This window comes from Taudactylus pleione, unplaced genomic scaffold, assembly GCF_031769625.1.
Source record: "Taudactylus pleione unplaced genomic scaffold, aTauple2 ptg000258l, whole genome shotgun sequence".
In the NCBI taxonomy this organism is placed as follows: domain Eukaryota; kingdom Metazoa; phylum Chordata; class Amphibia; order Anura; family Myobatrachidae; genus Taudactylus; species Taudactylus pleione.
Window position 1 is genome coordinate 4,519,902 of NW_028284660.1, and position 20,816 is coordinate 4,540,717.

The 20,816-nt window shown below is 43.2% G+C and overlaps 1 protein-coding gene across 1 annotated transcript in view; it reads right to left on the reverse strand.

The window, feature by feature from the left end:
* Positions 1 to 20,498, reverse strand: part of LOC148514822 (uncharacterized) — a 60,047-nt gene extending 39,549 nt beyond the window's left edge. The window contains exons 1-4 of the mRNA XM_088480954.1: positions 20,457 to 20,498; positions 15,824 to 15,966; positions 1,729 to 1,806; positions 1,382 to 1,480 (exon numbers count right to left, since the gene is read on the reverse strand). Of these exons, the coding sequence (XP_088337080.1) occupies positions 1,382 to 1,480; positions 1,729 to 1,806; positions 15,824 to 15,902 (256 nt within the window). The 5' untranslated portion in view covers positions 15,903 to 15,966; positions 20,457 to 20,498. The remainder of the gene's footprint in view (positions 1 to 1,381; positions 1,481 to 1,728; positions 1,807 to 15,823; positions 15,967 to 20,456) is intronic.
* Between the last annotated feature and the right edge of the window lie 318 nt (positions 20,499 to 20,816).

Genomic DNA, 20,816 nt, shown 5'->3' on the forward strand with positions numbered 1-20,816 from the left:
GAAAACATGACCAGTTGGGGAAACTTAGGGGTTGAGTTTGTGAACCACAGCCATTGAGAACAAGATGAACATGATTTCAGCAGCACATAACACTTCTCAATCACCTCCCAGACATAGACTGTGCTTGGTGCATAAATGCGTAACAAGCACTGAGGGAAAAGAGCTAAGTGGTCCAGGGAAAGTTTCAGTAGCAACTTTCCAACATGTAGTGTTACACAATTAGATGCTACTGTAGGTGTCACAATATAATGTATAAAGAAGGTACAAATAAAATGAAAAACTTATAACAATTTGTATTATGGGAATTATGGGGTGTATTGTAGACAATAAAACAGAAAGGCCATATAATAAAATCAAGGGACAGTGCACACTACCGAAACAAATTGAGAATTTGATACACCAGAATCAGAGCATATAGCATATAATAACAATATTCAGTAGCTCCGGGAGGGCAGACAGACAGGGTCAGAGCTGCAGAAAGGGGGAGGGGGTAGCACACTGGAGTGAAGAAATATGCTGCTGCCATATAAGTAAATGATATTTAATAAATAATAACATGTCATCTGCACACAACGGCTGTTATATGAAAACACAAAATGACCACGGGCCTCATAAATTTAACTCATGAAGTCCCTCATTGCTGTCATGTTGTGCATGACTCCTAGTGAATTACTTCTGTAAACAACTTCCAAAGAGGTAAAAGACCCTTCCAACCAGAAAATCACTATTATAAACCAGCAACTCAGCCCTAACACTCCACCCTTTAACTTTAATAGGACTACAAAAATCAGATCATAAAAAGGGCACACCCAGGGGCGCCTAGAGGGGGGGCACGTACTGTTTACCTGGGCTTGCTAGAGGGGCCTGGTGGGGAACCAGGTCCGGCGCTGCCCCCCCCTCCTCCCTCCCTCACAGCTGACGCAGCAGTCTCCTATTCCTGTGTGGGGGAGCGATCACGTTGACCGCGCCCCCTGGTTTTGCGCTGGGCTGAGGACTCACAGCGCCCCCCTCCCTAGCGTGCAGCACCGCATAGCAGCTCTGAATTTTTTTTATTTTAGTTAGCTCAAGAGGGGCATGGCCATGCCTCCCGTGATTGGGTCACGCCCCTTCCCCTGGGCCCGGCCGGGCCATCTACACCCCTGGGCACACCACTTTACATTTTGAACCCTTGCTCCTAAGTGTATTGTGACACAGCCTAGTACTTTAAGTTGCATCAGGCATATAAAATGCCTTCTGTCTTCCTAACATTTTTAAATATGCTAAAAACAGTGGAACAGGCAAAGGATCATCTCACAGAAGAAAGTTAAATATTTTTAACTGAACTCACAACTGTAAAATTAATGGAGAAACAAAAGCATAAAATTAATACAGGTTCACCTACCCATAAATCCAAGGGCAGAACAAAGAATGACGATGACGATGACTAGGATTGTGATGACAATGATATAGTGTGACTTCCGCACTGGGTTTTTTGTAACTTCTGTAAACATAAAATCAGAAACATTACACATGCAAATAAATGAGAAAGATAGGCAGACTTAATTTTCCTTTGAAGGTACACTTCCGAAATTATCTTAATACAATGTCAATATTGGACATGTTGCTTATTTTACACAAAATTATATTTTACAATTCATGATCAGTGATATTATATATTGCTATGTCTACTGAGTTTTATATAAAACTTTTCGATCCTATAAATATCCTAAAACAATATACATACTGTACCTGGTGTTGAATCTACTGCTGGCAGGTGAGTCTGAGACCGACTATTCGCTATTTCAGCATAGAGAACTGTGGATGTGCCTGGTCAAAATGACATTATATCAATACAATTGAATATCGATTCACAACCAACCTCAGAGTATTGTGACAGCATTGTTTTACTAATAGGTTAAATTATTAGTTGCCTTCTGCCCTGCCCATAAACTATGGGTATTCTCTAGTGATACTATCATTGTGATATTACTCACTGATTAATCTAGACAGACATTTAAGCTTCCTATTCATTGACATTCAAATGTATGCTTTTATGTATTTAAATGCTAGTACAGGTGTGTAGGTGGGCATTGGGATGGAAACTATTAGTCCCAATGACCCCATATCCAATTACACTGGTGCTTGCTGAGGGATTGTGGTTTAATGACCCCATCCCTTGACTGCATTGTGCATTGTGCATTGTAGTGAGCCTTGCAGTAGCCGTATGTACAGTATGTCTGTGTTATCACTCTGGTAGTGACACCACTGAAGGTCAACTCTTGTTTTTGTTTTCATATAGGATTGTTATATTATTTCAAGCGCTTATTTAAATTTATGGCAGGGGTGGAAGCATTTATTTTTGCTATATGTTAACAGCAAGTGTTTTCTATTTTGTGTGTCTTACTAAACTCACTAATGGTTGATATAATCTTGATTATACCCCTCAACAATATACAATATTCTTATCTAATAAATAGAAGATATGACAACAGCAGTTTTCTAAAACATTGATTCTTAGGGCAGTGGCGGACATAAAGAATGGTAGTAAGTTCAAACATTGGTGTACAACTCTCCAAGATTAGACACACTAGGACAGGCAGTGTCAAATGCCCTATTGGAAATATGAACCTATATCATTGGCTGATAGCGCACCCAAGTAAGGAGTAAGGACAACTCAACTAACCAGCTGTTATTGTTATTATCACCACTTCAACAGAAACAGAGAGAAGATAAATAAATTGGGAGTGGGGGATGGTTTCTAGCAGGCAAGAGGAATATGTCACAGTCAGTCCTCACTAATGTAATTCCCCAAACATGCCCCTTATCATGATAGGCTGACAGATTATCACCTCATCAACCAATTAACATATAAAAGGAAAACCACTAACATTTTTAAGGGACCCTGCTCTAACAACTTCTTGGTTTGATTTTGCGCTGTCTTATTCAGTACTATGTATCAATGCTGGATGAATCAGCAGTGTCGGAATCAGTATGATTTACTGCCGGCGGTTCAAATCCCGACAGCGGCAGCCCGGCAAGGGTGAAAATCCTGATCGTCAATAAAGGTAAGTATCGCTAATCTTTCTCCCCCCTCCCTAACCCTAATCCTCCCTTAGGGGTGCCTAACCCTAACCTTCCCCCTAAGTGCCTAACCCTAATCCCCCCCTAAGTGCCTAAACCTAACCCACCCTTCCCTGCAGCCTAACCCAAGTCTCCCATGGGGGTGCCTAACACTAACTTCCCCCCAGGGGTGCCTAACCCTAGCCCCCCTTCCTCTAGCCTAACCCTAACCTCCCAGGGGGATGCCTAACCCTAAGTCCCCCGCAGGAGCCCTAAACCTAACCCTCCCCCCTGCAGCTGTCCGCACCCGGCGCCCGGCTTACCTTCGATCGTTAAGTCAAGTGTCGGGCTCCCGGCGAAGGTCTAATGACAGGTGTTGGGATTTTAACGCCTGTCATTAGTCACTTGCTGGGATTAGACAGTCGGGAAGCCAGCGGTTGAGATTTCGTCTGTTGGCTTCACGACTGCTTCCTGCAGTATCACAGACCAATATGCAACAGATGATGGTGATCACCTGAAAAATAATTATGGCCTCACAGCATTGGATTGGATGATGGGACAATGTCCAAAAAGCGAGACTTCCTTGTCTTGATGGAGAAGGTTGGGGAGTATGGATCCTGTATGATACCTGCTGTAATCTTGTGCCCTACATACATATGGGCCCAGCTAGTTTGTTGTTCCATACACCATGTAGTGCGCCCTGCATCTCACGCCATGAGTATCGCTTTTCAGTATTGATTGCTACGGAATGTATCGTGGTGCTAGAAAAAGTCTTAGCATGTTATACAACTTTTTTGTCCACCAGGTTTCGCTTTTCCTAAACTACACTGCGCATGTATCAGATATCCAATGCACTTTCTGTATCAATGCTCGATGATTGGCTTGCAGAACCTTTGATTCGGTACACTATAGTACAGCATTTTCATCATGGAATAAGAGCTGTAGAAGAATATGTAATAGTTTTAAATCATTAAAGTACAGTATGTGTGTCACTCCTGTACTTTTTTTGAAAAATATGTTTTTATATTTTTGTCTCAGGGGCTCAGACAGGGGTCACACGCACACACTATTTACATGTACTAATGATATATTTTGAAAGAAAGACACATTTTTATTATTATTATCATTATTATTATGCTTCCCACACTGCACCCTCCCTAATGGCAGCGGGTGGGTGGAGTGCACAAGGATTTAGTAGGTGGATGTGACAGCCTTCTTGGCCTGGTGGTTAGAGCAGTTGTTTTGGTCCAGGGTTCCCACCACAGTTCAATATTATTTTGTAATCATGATTACTTCAGATTAATTCCCTATTATATATATATTTTTTCTAAAGTACAATGGTGGAGTGGGTCCATCTGCACCAATCGAGATTCAGATGCACCCACAGGTGTTGGGTTTAAGGGACTCAAATGGAACCTCAGTTTTATATAAGACCACATGATTTCCTGTTTAAGTAATGTTGCAGTAGTATATTGAAGGCACTACGTTGCTCCACGACTCCACCGCACCCTGCAATGATACCCCTAAAGTTATGGGGTGCAGGGGATCGAGTGTCAGGCTTAAGACGCACCCTCGGTGGCAGGGGCGAAGACGGGTCAGATGCACTCAAAGCATGTTGAGGTTCAGGGGCTTAAAGAGGTCTCAGACGCACTTACTGTACAGTGTGTTGGCTTTGAGGTGCTTAGACATGGGTCACACGCACGCACAGCTTTCAATGAAGTGCATTATCCATAAAGCTAACCAAAGCTCTAAGGAAAATTTAAAAATTATCCTTTGCCAACCATTTTAGTGTCGACTTTTTGACCAAACACTAACTGTGAAACATACTAATAAAAGAATAATCATGTGTCGACTATTTATGTCGCCAAACCCTAACCCTAAAAATTTATATATTTTTTTAATGCGTTAACCAGTTTTCTGTGGACCTTTTGTCCAAACCCTAACCCTAAATAGAATAATAATAAAAAAACATGTCGACCATTTTTGTGTCGACATTTTGATCAATGCTTAACTGAATTTTTTTTTTTTAAATGTATCATTACTCGACCATTTTTTCACTAATGGTGGGGTACTCTGATTGTGACAGTATCACCAGAGGTGGTGCTGGTGAGCAGCAGATTCTGTGTGGGGTAGGACAGATCCGACCACACAGAGTAGAAAAGCATTGTGGGAAGATGCCTAATGGCTGCCATATGACCAGAGCCCAAGTGAGACTGCTGGTGGACACAAACAGTCCAGATGAAGCTGCAGCATGAGTGAAGCAGACCAGGTGGTCAGGATCATACCTGCAAGGAGGCAGGGAGATCTCTATACCTCTGACACTGTAGTTGTGAGAGGCGGCAGCCAACAAGCTAAGAAAGCTATACCAGGCCAGGAGGCCAGTGTCCAGTCCTGCATGTGGCAGGAAGGACCACCAATCTCAGAGACTGTGAGAGACTCTCATGCAGATTAACTGCTTCTATATAGAGGGTTCAAGAAGTGAGCTAGTGTCCTAAGAGAGGGCTAGGTTGTTTATTATTTAATATTTCTGTTTCCTGGTTTCCATGCTGGCAGTAAAGCACCACTTTAATTTATTTTTACTGGAACGCAATGTGTGGACTCTAATTCTGCACCTAATCACAGCACCACTGACCCTAATCTACCGAGCTAATTATCCCACAACATCACAACATGTACTAGTATAATATTTTGAAAGGAAGACACATTTTTATTATTAGTATCATTATTATGCTTCCTTCACTGCGCATAATGACAGCGGGTGGGTGGAGTACACAAGCATTCAGTAGATGGGAGTGACATCCTTCTTGGCCTAGTGGTTAGAGCAGTCATTTTACAAGGCCATGGTCCAGGGTTCAAATCCCATCACAGCGCAATATTAATTCGTAATCATGATTACTTTAGATTCATTCCTCCATATATTTTTTTCCATCCACACTAATCTAAGTTTAAGACACACCCACAGATGTTGGAAATAAGGGACTCAAACGCACCCACAACTTTCAATGAGGATGGATGATTTAATGTTCACTAATGATGGGGTACTGTGTTGAAGACACTACTTTGCTCCACAACTCCCCCACACTCCGCAATGACACACCCATACAGTTATGAGGTGCAGGGGCTCGAATGTCGGGCTTAAGATGCACCCTGGCTCGAATGTCGGGCTTAAGATGCACCCTCAGCAGCAGGGTCTCATACGGGTCAGATGCACCCACAGGTGTTGGGCTTCAGGGATTCAAATGCAACCTCAGTTTTAAATAAGACCACATGATGTCCTGTTCAATAAAGTTGCAGTAGTGTATTGAAAGCACTATATTAAGCTCAACAACTTCCTCACAACCTGCAATGACACCCATACAGTTATGGGGTGCAGGGGATTTAGTGTCAGGCTTAAGACGCACCCTCTGCGGCAGGGGCTCAGATGGGTCAGATGCACCAACAGCATGTTGACATTCAGGGGCTCAAAAAGGTCTCAGACGGTTAATGATAATAATAATAAAAATGTGTCTTCCTTTCAAAATATTATACTAGTACATGTAAACATAGTACCCCACTATTAGTGAATAATAATTCATCCCATCTCATTGAAAGCTGTGTGTGCATCTCGTTAATGTGTTGGTTATACCATTATAACAACATGGCAATTACACTACTGTACAGTACTGTATGTGTACTGATTTGCGTCCCGTTAAATGAGCTTCTGTGATATTATCAAAAGATTGGTTGATCGAACATGCAACATGCAAATACACTTCTGAAGTGTCCCGAATGTGATTGGCTCGCTTGTCAGGGATATCCATCTACAGTATGGTATTCAGTAGTATAGATTTCAGCAGTGGAGTAATCGCCACTCAGCGGTTAAGCTGTATATTACATGCCGTGGATTCTCCTACGTTGTAGAACTCCACGGTGGGCCACAGTAGAGCCATCACACAACGTTCCAAGGCACGAATCAGAAGCCTGAATGTCACGCTATGAGCAACAAACTAGCTGGGCCCATCTGTAAGAGCTAAACTATAATCGGTTTCCTGACTGTCCTGCTTTCATCTCCATGTCTCAAGTAAGAGTTCTGCGTACTACCCTTCTTCTCTGCTCCAAATCAAGCCTTAAGAACGAACCAACCACAACTCACCAGCAAAAAGTTTCCGCTGAAGCTATACAAATCACAAAGTAAGTGGTTCCAGATGCCAGTGAAAGAGCCTGATGGTGGCATCGACTACTCTCCTAAAACTTGTGCACAGTTGGCAAGCCTTGGATGGAGATAAAGTGAAAAGAGATAAAGTACTAGCTAATCAGCTCCTAATTGCCATGTCACAGGCTGTGTTTGAAAAATTACAGTTAGGAGCTGGTTCACTGGTACTTTAGATCCGTTCACTTTATCTCCATCCAATTCTTAGTAAATAGACCCCTTAGTTGGGAAGTGTCTGAGGGTCAGGCAACACCATTAAGAGGAGTCAGTCACGCAGGTTATTGGAAGTAAAATGAACTCCAGGACAAAAGAATGGGTTCAAATCCTGACACTGGAAGACCGGTAGTGAAGATCCCGACAGGTAAGTATTTTTTCTATTTACTAACCTAACCCTCCCTTAGGGGTGCCTAACCGTAACCTCCCCCCTAAGTGCCTAACCCTAACCCCCCTCTAAGTGCCTAAACTTAACCCCCCCTTCCCGTCAGCCTAACCCTAAGTCTCCCAGGGGGGTGCCTAACCCTAACTTCCAACCAGTGGGGGCCTAACCCTAATCCCCCCTTCCCCTAGTCTAACCCTATCCTCACGAGGGGTGCCTAACCCTAAGTCCCCCCTGGGAACCCCCTAACCTAACACTCCCTCCCCGCGGCTGTCCGGCCCGGCGCCTGGCTTACCTTCAATCTGTAAGCCGGGTGTTGTGCTCCCGGCGTAGGTCTAATGACAGGTGTCGGGATTAGACAGTCAGGATGCTGACGGTCTGCATTTAGACCATCGGAATCCCGACTGCATCCCAAAAGAATACACAGGAAGATATTGGCCCTCATTCAGAGCCGCTCGTTAACAGCAGTACGCTCGTTGCGTTCCGATGTTGACTAACCGCGCATGCGTCGGTGTAACACTGCGCATGTGCGTACGGCAGATTGCGAGCTTTTTTTGACTCGTTCCTAAAATAGCGTACAGGAAGTGACATGTCAAATGTGATTGACAGAACAGGGCGTTTTAGGGTGTTGACGGGGGTGGAGATGGAAAAACGCAGGCGTGGCGAGGCGTTTTTGGGGCGTACATACATTAGCAGATGCGAGCGTAAAATGTGTTCGGACCGACTCATACGTCACTGGATGATCCTCTTTCACTTCAAAATGCTCGCACAGCTTAGGGTCTGGATTACTCGACCACATTGGCGATGGCCTTCTCCTCCGTCCCGGGACTCAACGATGTTGTTGCAATTAATCGCGGGAGGGCTGAAAAGCAATTAGTGTTGGATTGAAAACCGGCTTGGTATGTGTTTTGAAATCAGTTTTTGGGGATAGCACAAAACCGTACGCAGGTGGAACTCAGAGCTGCTAATGTCAGGATAACACAATCAATTTGCGTACATTTGTGGGGGTTTATTTTGCCCTCAATTTGGTGGTTAGGGCCTATTGTAACAATAATGTCATCATGTTTTAATTTTCGCACCATTTTTTTTGTGCCTCTTGAATTTGCCTCGTTATATGAATTTTTAAACGTTCCTTAAAGAGCCCATTTTTTTTTTTTTTTTGGGCCAGTTTTTGCCTTTTGGTCCAGGATTAAATGTAACCCATTTGTACAATAATTTCACAATCCAATGTCAGATTTTTTTGTTTCAATTTATTGCTCAAACAAAAAAAAAAAATATTGGGGACATCTTTTTTGGTCAAAGATATGTTCCAAAATCAAAGAAATTGGCCCAACATAACTGTTGACATAAACATACAACAAAAAAATAAAAACATTTCACAAGAAAGGAGAGGGAAGTTTTGACCAGAAAGGAATATGAGCCAAGCACAGAAGGATTGTGGTAAAAGTCACCATTGCTGTCACCGTTTTTTCACCCGTTTGGATGGGGGAGGGAGGGCGCCTGACTGGGTCCGGGATGTCATCGGGCTGGCCTGTCCAGAGGCAGATGTTGTGGCCTCTGGACTAGGCACAGGGCTAGGCACATTTGGAGGATTGGCTGATGTTGTGCCAGAGGTGGAGGATCCTGATGTTCCGGCAGGAAGGGAGGTCGGCTCCACCATGTGCTGGCGAACGAGCTGCTCCAGGGCATTGGCGATGCGGATGTTGGCCCTGGTATTTTCCGCCAGGGCCTGACCAATGGTCACGTTGGCCGCAGCATTTTGCTCCAGGGCCTCAGCCACCCGTACCAGACTGGCGTCCATCCTCTGCAGAATCTCCATATGGAAATCCGATTTGAAATTGAGTTCTGTGAGGAGGGACACTGCCTGCGAGGGGGATTGCCCTGGACTGGCTTCTGCAGGGTCCTCAGCCGGATGTACTGGTTCCTCCCCTGCCGAGCCAGCAGAAATTCGGCGGCCAAGGCTCCCCTCTGGAGCAGACTCATCCGCCTGTGTCTCTGTTAGGAAAAAAGAGAAAAGCCTCACATTAGAATCTACATATTGGCACAATAACATTTCAGAGTTGATGACATCAAAAGATTTACCTGGGACAACATGAGGAGCCGCAAAGTCTGGCATGTCCGTATCCATGTTGGACACACCAAACACCTCCACAGGCTGCACACACCCCTGTGCCAGCTCTTCTAAATCAGTCAACTCCAATGACACAGGGGTGGGACCCCCACCTGTCCCCCTTGCATGCCTAGCCCTGTCCGCGAGTTTTTGCTTTAGGCGATATTTGAAGTCGCCCCATCTGTGGGAAAAAATGGAAGCCATTATCCTTTGGTTTAAAATGGTGTTTGTTTTTAGGAGGGGCAAGGGTTTACTTACCGCCGTTTGACATCCCGGGCTAGACGGACATAATCACCCACCCTATTGACAGCAACGGCTACCTCTTCCCACATTCTCCACTTCTGGCTTAGACTCATATTCCTGTCTGCCTGTAGCAGGATGTCCACACACTTCTGGATCAAAACCTCCATCTCCTTTCTTGTGAAATGTGGCTGCCTTTTTTTTTTGGCCGCTTTGGCCGGAATACTGGGCCCAGCAGCCTCTTCCATGTCATCCTCCTCACCTATTTGTGTAAATTTTCAGAATTCACAAAATCACAACTTGCCCAATCTTATGTTTCAAATTAATCATTGATACAAAATGCATGAAAGACTTACCGCCTGACTCTTGGGCATTGTTTCCCTGGTCTGTCGCCATGTCTGAGGTCCAAACAAGAAATACACCAGAATTTTAATGTGTTTTCGTGACGTATTTATACATGCATCCGTATTTTGCCCCTATGATCCCTCCTTAATTTGTGCTGGAAACGAAACACTATTTATGGCTTGGTGTGTCTCAAGTCGAGGTGGCGTTTTGGGATTGTTGGAGGTTACCTTGGCTGGAGTTTATTGATTGCGTATAAAGGAGTTGGCGGTTGGAGATTCTTTTGTTGGTTAGATTTGCATTTTGATTTTCCGTTCGCTTTGTTGGTTTATATTTTTGGGACCTCGTTTCTTGATTTGGTAAGTTTTGTGAAGTCTAACTTTTGATCAATTGTTGTTTCATTGTGTTTCTTCTATTTTTTAAATTTTGGATCCATAATTTCTTCTATTTTAGTTTTTGATTATTTTCGACCCAAAAGACCTTTTGATTTGGACTCATATATATGCTCTTGGTAAGTCCATTTTTTATCTTGTATTTGCGAACTAATTAGCGCATTTTTACTACTTACTCTTGTGACTTGTATTTGCGAACTAATTAGCGCATTTTTACTACTTACTCTTGTGACTTGTATTTGCGAACTAATTAGCGCATTTTTACTACTTACTCTTGTGACTTGTATTTGCGAACTAATTAGCGCATTTTTACTACTTACTCTTGTGACTTGTATTTGCAAACTAATTAGCGCATTTTTACTACTTACTCTTGTGACTTGTATTTGCGAACTAATTAGCGCATTTTTACTACTTACTCTTGTGACTTGTATTTGCGAACTAATTAGCGCATTTTTAATACTTACTCTTGTGACTTGTATTTGCGAACTAATTAGCGCATTTTAAAATGCTTAATAATCATTTTAACTTTTTTGAGGTTTCCCTTTCGCTTTTTGTGCAAACATTTCAACCCATTTTGATGTACTGTGTGAAATGTCGTTTTGCTGTTTTGCCAAATGTGTGTTTCGCATATTTTAAGTTTGGTCTAGCACAAAATTTATAAACAAAAATGCACAGAGTGAAATGTGTCAAATAATTTTTGTGTTTAATTCCAGTTTGGACGTATCATGACAATACCCCGGCATGTAAGCAGCAATGGATGGTATCATCAAGCTAAGTTGTTTTAATTTACTTTTGGGGTGGGTCAAAAGCCTTACATTGAAATCTTTGAATTTCAGGTAGATCTGGGGCGGATTGTTCTGGCCATGCTCCCGGAAGCCGACCAACCTCAATCTCGTCCCAGGCGTAGGCATCGTAGGCATGCAAGGCCCCAGATATTTCGAACACGTGTCACCCTTTTTGGAATGCCCGATGATGAGGTTTTAAGACGCTACCGTCTACCTCCCAAAATCATCATAGACACTCTCTCATTAATAGAAAGTGATCTTGAGCGGCAAATTGACAGTCCAACAGCAATACCACCACTTACGCAATTTATGGCAGTGTTACATTTCTGTGCCTCAGGATCGTTTCAAACAACGGTGGGAATAGTGGCGGGCATCTCTCAATCCTCCTTTTCCCGGATCCTGAGGGCAGTGATGGAGGCACTTTTCAAGCACCTCCATCATTTTATTCAAATGCCTTTGGATATGGGTGCCCTTAGTGTGGCCAAGGCCAATTTTTACCAAATAGCTGGCTTCCCACACATCATAGGGGTTGTGGATGGTACTCACATACCACTTCAGCCTCCAGCATGGCTGGAGGCCATATTTCGAAACAGGAAACACTATCACTCCCTGAATGTAATGGTGGTATGTGATGCCTCCCTCCAGATCCTGTCCCTGAATGCTAAATTACCCGGAAGTGCACATGACTCCTTCGTCATCCGGCAATCAGAGATATGGCACAAATTAAACAACCTACAAGCTGGTGATGCATGGCTTCTGGGTAAGTGGAGACCTTAAGTACCTAACAATGTTAAGCTTGATACACAGTGTTCCTGATGTTGTCTATTCTTTTTCACAGGAGACAGTGGATATCCTTGCATGTCCTGGCTGCTCACTCCTTATTTGGCTCCCACACCAGGCCCACAAAGTGCGTATAATTCCGCACTTACAGCCACCAGGCAAGTGGTGGAGCGCTGTATCGGCCTTTTAAAAGGCCGATTCCGATGCCTCCACCGCTCTGGTGGCGAGCTCATGTATTTGCCGGATATGGTGTCGAAAATTGTGGTCCTGTGTGGGATATTTCACAACATCGCCATAAGGAGTAGTGTCCCAATGCAGCCAGAGGATGCCTTACCTGAGGATGGCCCCCCCGAGGTTGGTCGGAGGTCAGTATGTGGGGGGGCCATACGCGATGATGTGGTGGCCAGATTTTTTAGGTAAGTTTTTACAAAACAACAGTGTTTATACCTAATGTGTTTGGGTTTGTTTGTGAACTTCTAATTTTTTGTTGTTTTTTTCACCATCTTCTGTTTTATCACATAATCTTTGGCACTCCAACACTCACTACTTCCTGCTACCCTTACCAAACCTGGATCTGGACATTTTGGGAATATATTATGGAACCCATATCGCAACGCCATGTTTGTGGAATCATGTTGGCATGGTCCTTCGTCAACCAGTTCTTGATTTGTTGTTTTTGGTTTGTTTTTGTTTGGTATGTGTTGTATTTGAGATTATCACTGTGTGTTTTTTTTGTGAGTGACCACTTTGATTTATCAGTTATGTTGTGAATAAATGTTTTTAGAGTGAAATGTTCTTCCTTTTTTTGGACGTTACCAGCAAGTGTAACCAGGTTCACACACGGTACATTTGACTAAGGGGTAATCCAGTACTGTCGCCAGTTGAGCTAAAATGAAAACTGTTTTCATGTTCAAAACCCACACCAAAAGGAAGCCTGTACAATTATTTGGCTTTGTAAGATTGGCCTAAGCAGCTTGCACACCAACTAGGAACCTGTAAAATGTAGAAATATCTAATTGACACTACACCCAAAAAGGGAAATGACATTGTGACTGTTATGTCTTTCTTGTGGCTGTTTTACATACAAATACAAAACACAATCTTACTTTAAAAAAATGGAAATCCTTGCAGGAACAGTCTACTTATGTCAGGGTAAACAATCTTTGGGTTTCAAAAAACGAATTAGCCGGAACGTATGTTTGAAAAATACAATTTAATTGGAAAAAAACCAACCAAAAAAATAACTTTTGGCGAAGGATGCCAGACAGACGGTCAAGGGCCACGAGCACCCCAATTATATGTTGGCGCATCTGGGCCACACAGTCTTGGACTTCTTGACGACGCCTCTGTTCCTCTGTGGGTGAGAAAAGTGTGTGGATTAATACAACAATAGGGAAACCACATTAGAAATTTTAAAATACAACGAAATCACTCCCAAAAAAAAAAAATACCCAAAAGCCAAAAATTTGGGGGCTGCAAAAAAAACAAGGCCTATGTACAAATTCCCCCAGGTGTGATATGTGTATGTTGAAATCAGCAGTAACAGGTAAAGGCAATCTGCTAAATCCACAAAAGTCGACCCAAAAACCCTGAATAAAGGAACAACACATGATTACATACAAACAGTTTGTGCTTTAAAAAAAGGCGAAAGAAAAACATACCGGTTGACAAAACGGCAGCTCCGGAAGTCCCACCATCTTCCTCCTCGGAGGACCATCCATTCCCCAAAGATCGGGGCGGGGTTATTACGGACTCCGGGGAGGGGGTAATTGGAAGAGGGGTGGTTGGAGGAGAGGGGGAAGTTGGACGGAGGGGAAGGAGGCCCGACATTTCCGGGCGAGGGTCTTGGAAGGCTGGGGAGGAGTGGGGAATAGGGGAATTATTGGGTGTGGAGTGTTGGCTGGGGGTTGGGGAGAGTGGGTGTGACCGCCGTCTGGCCGGACGGTGACGGCGTAGTCTTGGCTGTCCCCCTAAAAGATGTCAAACAAATTGTGGTTAGTTTCAACACAAATCCTGGCCAAAAAACAATTTAAAATCACCCCCCAACAACAAAAAACATGCAAATATGAATATATAATATATAATATAATGAATGAATAATTATGAAATAGAGGGAAAACATGGCCATGCAAATATGAGGAGAATGAATAACTATGAAATAGTGGGAAAACATGGCCATGCAAATATGAGGTGAATGAATAAGTATGAAATAGAGGGAAAACATGGCCATGCAAATATGAGGAGAATGAATAATTATGAAATAGAGGGAAAACATGGCCATGCAAATATGAGGAGAATGAATAATTCTGAAATAGAGGGAAAACATGGCCATGCAAATATGAGGAGAATGAATAATTATGAAATAGAGGGAAAACATGGCCATGCAAATATGAGGAGAATGAATAAATAGGACAGACATGAAAACATGCACACGCAGTTTGGGCCACAAAGACAAACATGAAAAACAAAATACATAAAACTTACTTTCTGAAATCTGCATGCGAAAGCATGCCAGCAAGCGGGGCGTTCGCCGTTGCAGGTCCGACCACCTGCGCTCCAGCCGGCCGATGTTGCGGCGTGAGCCGAAGGAGCGCAAGCGGGCCCGTGCCTCCGCATATGCGGAACGCTTCTGCCGGTTGCTGATGGGTGGAGGCTGGTTGGTGATACGCCTATCTATCACCTCCGTTAGCACCAGCAGCTCGCGCTTGGTGAATGCGGAGGCTCTCATGATGGCAATGGTGTTTTTCCTAAAATACATTTTTGATAAAGTGTCCAAAAAATTTCTGATTGGCTAATGTATTTGGGAAATTAACAGGAGCAATTCTATTGGTTAGTGTATGAGTCATGTGTTTGACAGGGCCAGAAATCTCTGGAGAGTTATGATAGGCTTGATGCAGTGACATGCGTAAGCAAATTTAAATAAAGAAATGAACCCCGGGAAATATGCGGGGATCCAAAGCAATAGAACAATTGTTTAATTGTGGGTAACATGTTTATTGAGCAATAAAAGCAAATGTTTAAGCCGTACGTATTCTGCGGGAAAACACAAACACGGACAAGAGTAAAGTTTCTTGCATTTTGTTGAAAAAAAAAAACAATTAAGCTAAATGATACATTGATTGGCATGATACGATTGATGGAGGTAGGCAGAATAAAGGAGCTGGTAATCGACATCTGACAAGGTCACTTCCGGTTTATACTTGTGCGTGCGTTCCCTTCAAGCCATTTTGGGGATGTACGCTCGCTATTTCGCACGCTCGTTAGTTTGAGGAGGGGTCGTCTGAGTTTGGGGAGGATTTTTAGATTCGTTCGAAAATACGAGCGAGCCCTTGAATTTAAATATTTTTGTACGTACGCCTAACGTACGTTCGCCCGCTTGCGAGTGGGTCTGAATCAGGCCCCTAGTAAGCTTAACCTATCATGTTTAAGTTTTTTATATACAAGTGACAGATTTATGAGGGGACATTGTGAATACTGAAGTAATATAACATTACAAGACATCAATGTTACCATGAGTTTATACATAAATTAGCATCAGTTATGTATTATATGATGTTTGTTGCCACTCACCATCTAAATGAGATCGTGTTGCTGGTGGACATCCAGGTGTGCTCTTCATGTTTAGCTTGGAATACACAACATCCTCCATCTTTTACTGAAGTATCTGTGTAATGCACACTTTGTATATACCAATAATCTCTCTGGGTGTACACCTGTAACAGTTCAGGAGCATTTGAGGGTACAATTTTCACACACCCAAATGTAGCAAACTGCAGTTATGCTGAATAAACATAAATATATATTGCTTTCTTTTGGTTTTAAATACTTGCTGACAGTATTCTGCTTTACTATTCCTAATGGAGAATGATTCACACTGTTATTCTAAAACAATCTTGGTATAAATTTACTAAAGGTTGGTTTGTGGTTGTTTCCGAGGCCGACCGCTTTCAACGGCGTGTTTGTGCCTAAAGACCAGCTATTTATCAACCATCGGGTCCAGCTTCAATTGAAACCCGATATCGATACCAGTTGGTTTTTGAAGCTTTAAATGCTGTTGGTTTTGATCTTTCAGTTTAAAACCATCGGTATATATACAAGTTCAAAAATGATGGCAAACCTGTCTAAACAGAAGCACTGCACAGATCACTATGATCTGTGCTGGCTTCTTAGGTGTAAAAGGCTAGCAATAGTTAAAAGTTAGAAAAATGTGTGGGATCCCACTGTAAATCCATAACCAGCCCCAGACTTTTCAATCTGGTCTTGTACTGGAAAATTGGGAGGAAAAACGGTGTGGGGTCTCCTCAATTTTCAGATAACTAGCACTGGGCTGAACCAGGCAGGGGTACTCTTACCATATCATAAATCAGCCCTAAACTGGAATTTCTGAGGAAGTTTGGACCCCATTAATAAAATGGGGTGCACCCTCCCACGGAATCCCAAGGCCTGGGATGAAAGCCAGGGACTATACCAGCACCGATGCTGGTGGTGGGTACAGGGTTAAATGTGTAAAAATAAAATAATACTGTACTTTATAGGTCTACTACAAGTCCCAGCAATGCTATCCCTTCATTTCGGCACTTGTGGAACAACAAGTGCATGCATGCCTGGACATTAAGGCACAGGACGCACACCCAATTTTATTTGAAACTAAGAAGAGAATAAAGTCATACTTACCAAATACTTGGATAGGCTCTTCTTCGGTCCAAGTAGAAATCCACTGGACTTCAGAAAAGAATAAACTAAAAAAGACACCACGGACACACAGTGTACAGTGCTTCTCATAATGATAGGTTACTGTTGGTCACTCCCATAGGACTGAATGCAGCGCTGATTGGCTGAGACAGTGTGGGAGCGCCACCCTCATCCAATCAGCGGCTCCGTATTCAGCCCTATTTTCCAGTACCAGCCAAAGGTGAAAAGTTCCAAAGGATGGTTATGGATTTGGGGAGAATCCCACACATTTTTTTAAAATTTAGGCCCTGATTCAGAGCCGGATGCTCTGACCAGAGCGCTCGCTCTGAATCAGGGGTGTCCTCCATAAATATGGAGCGTCCTCCTGGACGCTCGTATAGCTGTGGGTCACCACCCACAGCATATATGAGCGTGCAGGATGATGGTCGCGATGGTCTTGACCATCGCGACCATCGCCACTGCGAGCAGAAGCCTGCGGTTGAGTTTCTCAACCGCAAGGCCAGGAGTGATTTTGGCTCTATCAGAGCCAAAATCACTCCCACTTACATCACTAGTGATGTCAGTGGGGCCGGCTTCTGACGGTAGGCGTTCCCTTGGGAACGCCTCCGTCTGGGAGGCACGCCCCCGGCACGCCCTCCAAAGGGGGCGTGCTGTCAATCAACATCGACAGCACGCCCCCTTTGATCAGACACTACGAGTGAAGGAAAGTCCTTCGCTCGTCACGTCTCGCGCATGCGCACGACGGAGCTCTCTCCGTCGTGCGCATGCGCAGTGCAGACCATCGACCAACTTGCGAGCGGACAGCCGCTCGCGAGTGGGTCTGAATGAGGCCCTTAATCCTTTAATTACATTTTATCTTAACGAAGCCTGCACAGATCATAGTGATTTGTGCATTTCTTCTCCCAAACTGGCCTGCCTCAGATAGGTCTATTATTTGGCAGGTTTGCTATGATTTTGCCATTGGGTTTTGGTCGGTTTTAAAAGTCTCTGGTTTCTAAAGTTGTCTATGGCTTAGAATTGATTGTGGGTCTGATGTTCTAAAGAGTTCTAAAGGGGGTTTTTTGGTAATTTTTCCATCAATTTTGCCTTTATAAATATACGGTTTTTGGTCGGTTTGCAAAATCGATGGAACATCGTCCAAAACCCCAAAACCGACCTTTAGTAAATTCCCAACTGAGCTGTAGGGGAGTGGGCTTTATAGATGTCTAAAAAAGTTTGGTCAGGCCTTCTGAATTAGGCAAATATACAACACAGACCAGTACTTCCATAATGCATGTTTATGAAATGGTTTAAAAGTATGACTAATTGTTTCCTTAATTCTTTAGATGTAGGTACGTTTGCAGCCACATACAGCAGCCATATAAATATAGTTCCTCTTATACTATCTGTGCCCATTTTATTAAGGAATTAATTTTTAGAAATGAGAAAAATATTCAGAAATTCAGTGTTTTCTGGCCAGCAATTCTTTTTGGAAAATTACTCTGTAAAAATGGCATTTGAAATAATATTATTTTTTAAAAATGTAATTTTGGACTCAGAGCATCTTACTGTATTCGATCATCATCTCATAATTTCCCTCATTTTTGCTTATGTGTTTGAAAGAAGAATGTGTTGATCTTGTGAGCGGTAGTGACCTACAGTATACACTTGTGTATTTATATTAGTGATGACAAAGCTGTATGTAATAGGGGCAAAGTCACAATATGAGGAGGGGAACAGAGGCAAGCCGGAAGCAACAGACTTAAGCTGGGTACACACTAAGTGATATATCGGACAATAAATCGTTTCAACGCGGATCGGAATGATGTATATCGGGATTCGGCCACATCACTCAGTGTGTACGCACATCATGAGCGTTGTTTGTTGCATCCTCTCTGCTGTGCATGCACGTCAGATCAAAGATTCGGCGGCTGACAACAAACCTCTGGATGCGGCTGGGGAATGATATATGGGGCGGTTGTACACCAGATCGTGCAGTGTGTACAGACCGCCTGATATATTGTGCTGTTGCATCTGCCATCGCTGGGTACACACATCGTCTAGTGTGTACCCTACATAAGGATTAAACTGGCTTCCTTCTGTAAAATCTTACTACTCTGGCTGTGCACTGACATAGACAGATGTGGCCCAATTGGATGAAATCTGGCTATTATGGTGTTGACATGAAAGTGGTCTGCCCGCTGTCTCCTGCTTGTTCTGGTTCAGAATTCCACTGAGTAAGAGGCATGATAATGTCACTGTGACCTCCAACTCCCCAGCATACTGTAAATGTGCTACTGCACAGCTTCTCCGCCCAGCATTCCCTGATAACCTCTGGATTGTACGGAGGTGCCCAGCAGATAACAGAGACTGCATAATAACAAAATAGCTGGTTAGCTACTGAGAAAAGGTTGGATAGCCGCACCAAGAGTTGATATATTTACATTATGTCTACCACATTATAAAGATACCAAAGGGTATATAAACAGGCGGGGTGCTCCCAGAAGCCAAACAAGACAACATATCGTATTCACAAACCTGGGATATACTGATTACATGCTCAATTGACATTTAGATAATCTCTTTGATTTTACCAATAGGGCATCTGAAGATGGAGTAAACTACCAGTGCTGAAGTTCGAAAAACTTAGCTTTTAGGAGTTTAGTGCATAGAGGACTGATTGTAGTCCCCTTTGATAATAGTGGGGACTGCGATCTGAAGTGCTAATTAGCACTTTGCCAATGATTTCTGTGAAATCTCCTGCATTGTGCTATTAGTACATAGTCACAGTACATAAAATGATACAGAAATTGCAGTTTCTTGCATACTTTTATGTAAAAATCAGCTTGATACATACTGTAGGTCCCTGAACCTTAGATTCATGTGGGTGTTAAATTATATTGACTAGTGTCTTTTGAAATTGCCAGCAGTCTTAAGCTGGGTACACACTACTAGACAATATGTCACCAGATCCAACGGAAATCTTTTTTGTTTTCTCTAGCGTATGGATCTGAAAGAATCAACAATAGGATGTCCCTCGCTGTAATTAGCAGAGATAGATTGCCATCCCAATCACTTCTTTATAATATATAGACCTTATTGTCTTTATTTGAATATTTGATATTGTGAATTAGTTTGATAAGGAGCCAATAGTGGTGACACCCCCAAAAAAATTCTAACTTACTTTCATGCAAGTTTAGACATAAATTGCATTGCCACTTATATAATCAGATGTATGACTGTAGTTTAGCTTATAAAAAGTCAATGTTCTAAGTTGTTATGCTGGTGCCTTTAGACCCTGGACTACAACCCTTTGCCTTGGTGTGGGTAATTGAGTTGTACAGTGTGACCGGACACCTTTTGTATAGGCCGGCCCTGGTGACAGGTTAGTGCTTTCGGAATCCAAATCACCTTCAGTGACCGCCTGTCACTGACTCTGCCCCCTGCGCCGTGGACGAGTAAAGATGCTGTCACCACCAAACTCTACCATTGGAATTTGGAACCACTTTTTATGTTACCCTCAGGCTCCTACCTCGGCACCTGGAACCACTTCTGCTGCGTATGCGTTTGACTAGCTGCAGCCACAGCCCCTGATTGGTGTCAGCTGATTCCTCCTGATCCCTCGCAATGGACCAGGTCTGCACGGAAGCTTGGCAGAGGGCTTGAACTTGGAAACATGGAGCTCTTACCCAGAACAGCCGGAGAACGGAATAGCGTTTGGTGCAATTCTGTTGGTCGCAGGATTGAGATACAATTGAAGTCAGGCAAGATGTTTATTGCTCAAAGTCTTGAAGAAGACTCGTCCTTCCGGATGAAGGGGTACATTGCATACAAGAAATCTTATCAAGCAGTTCTTCTCCTCAAAGAAGTTACAGGGCTGTACACATACAGG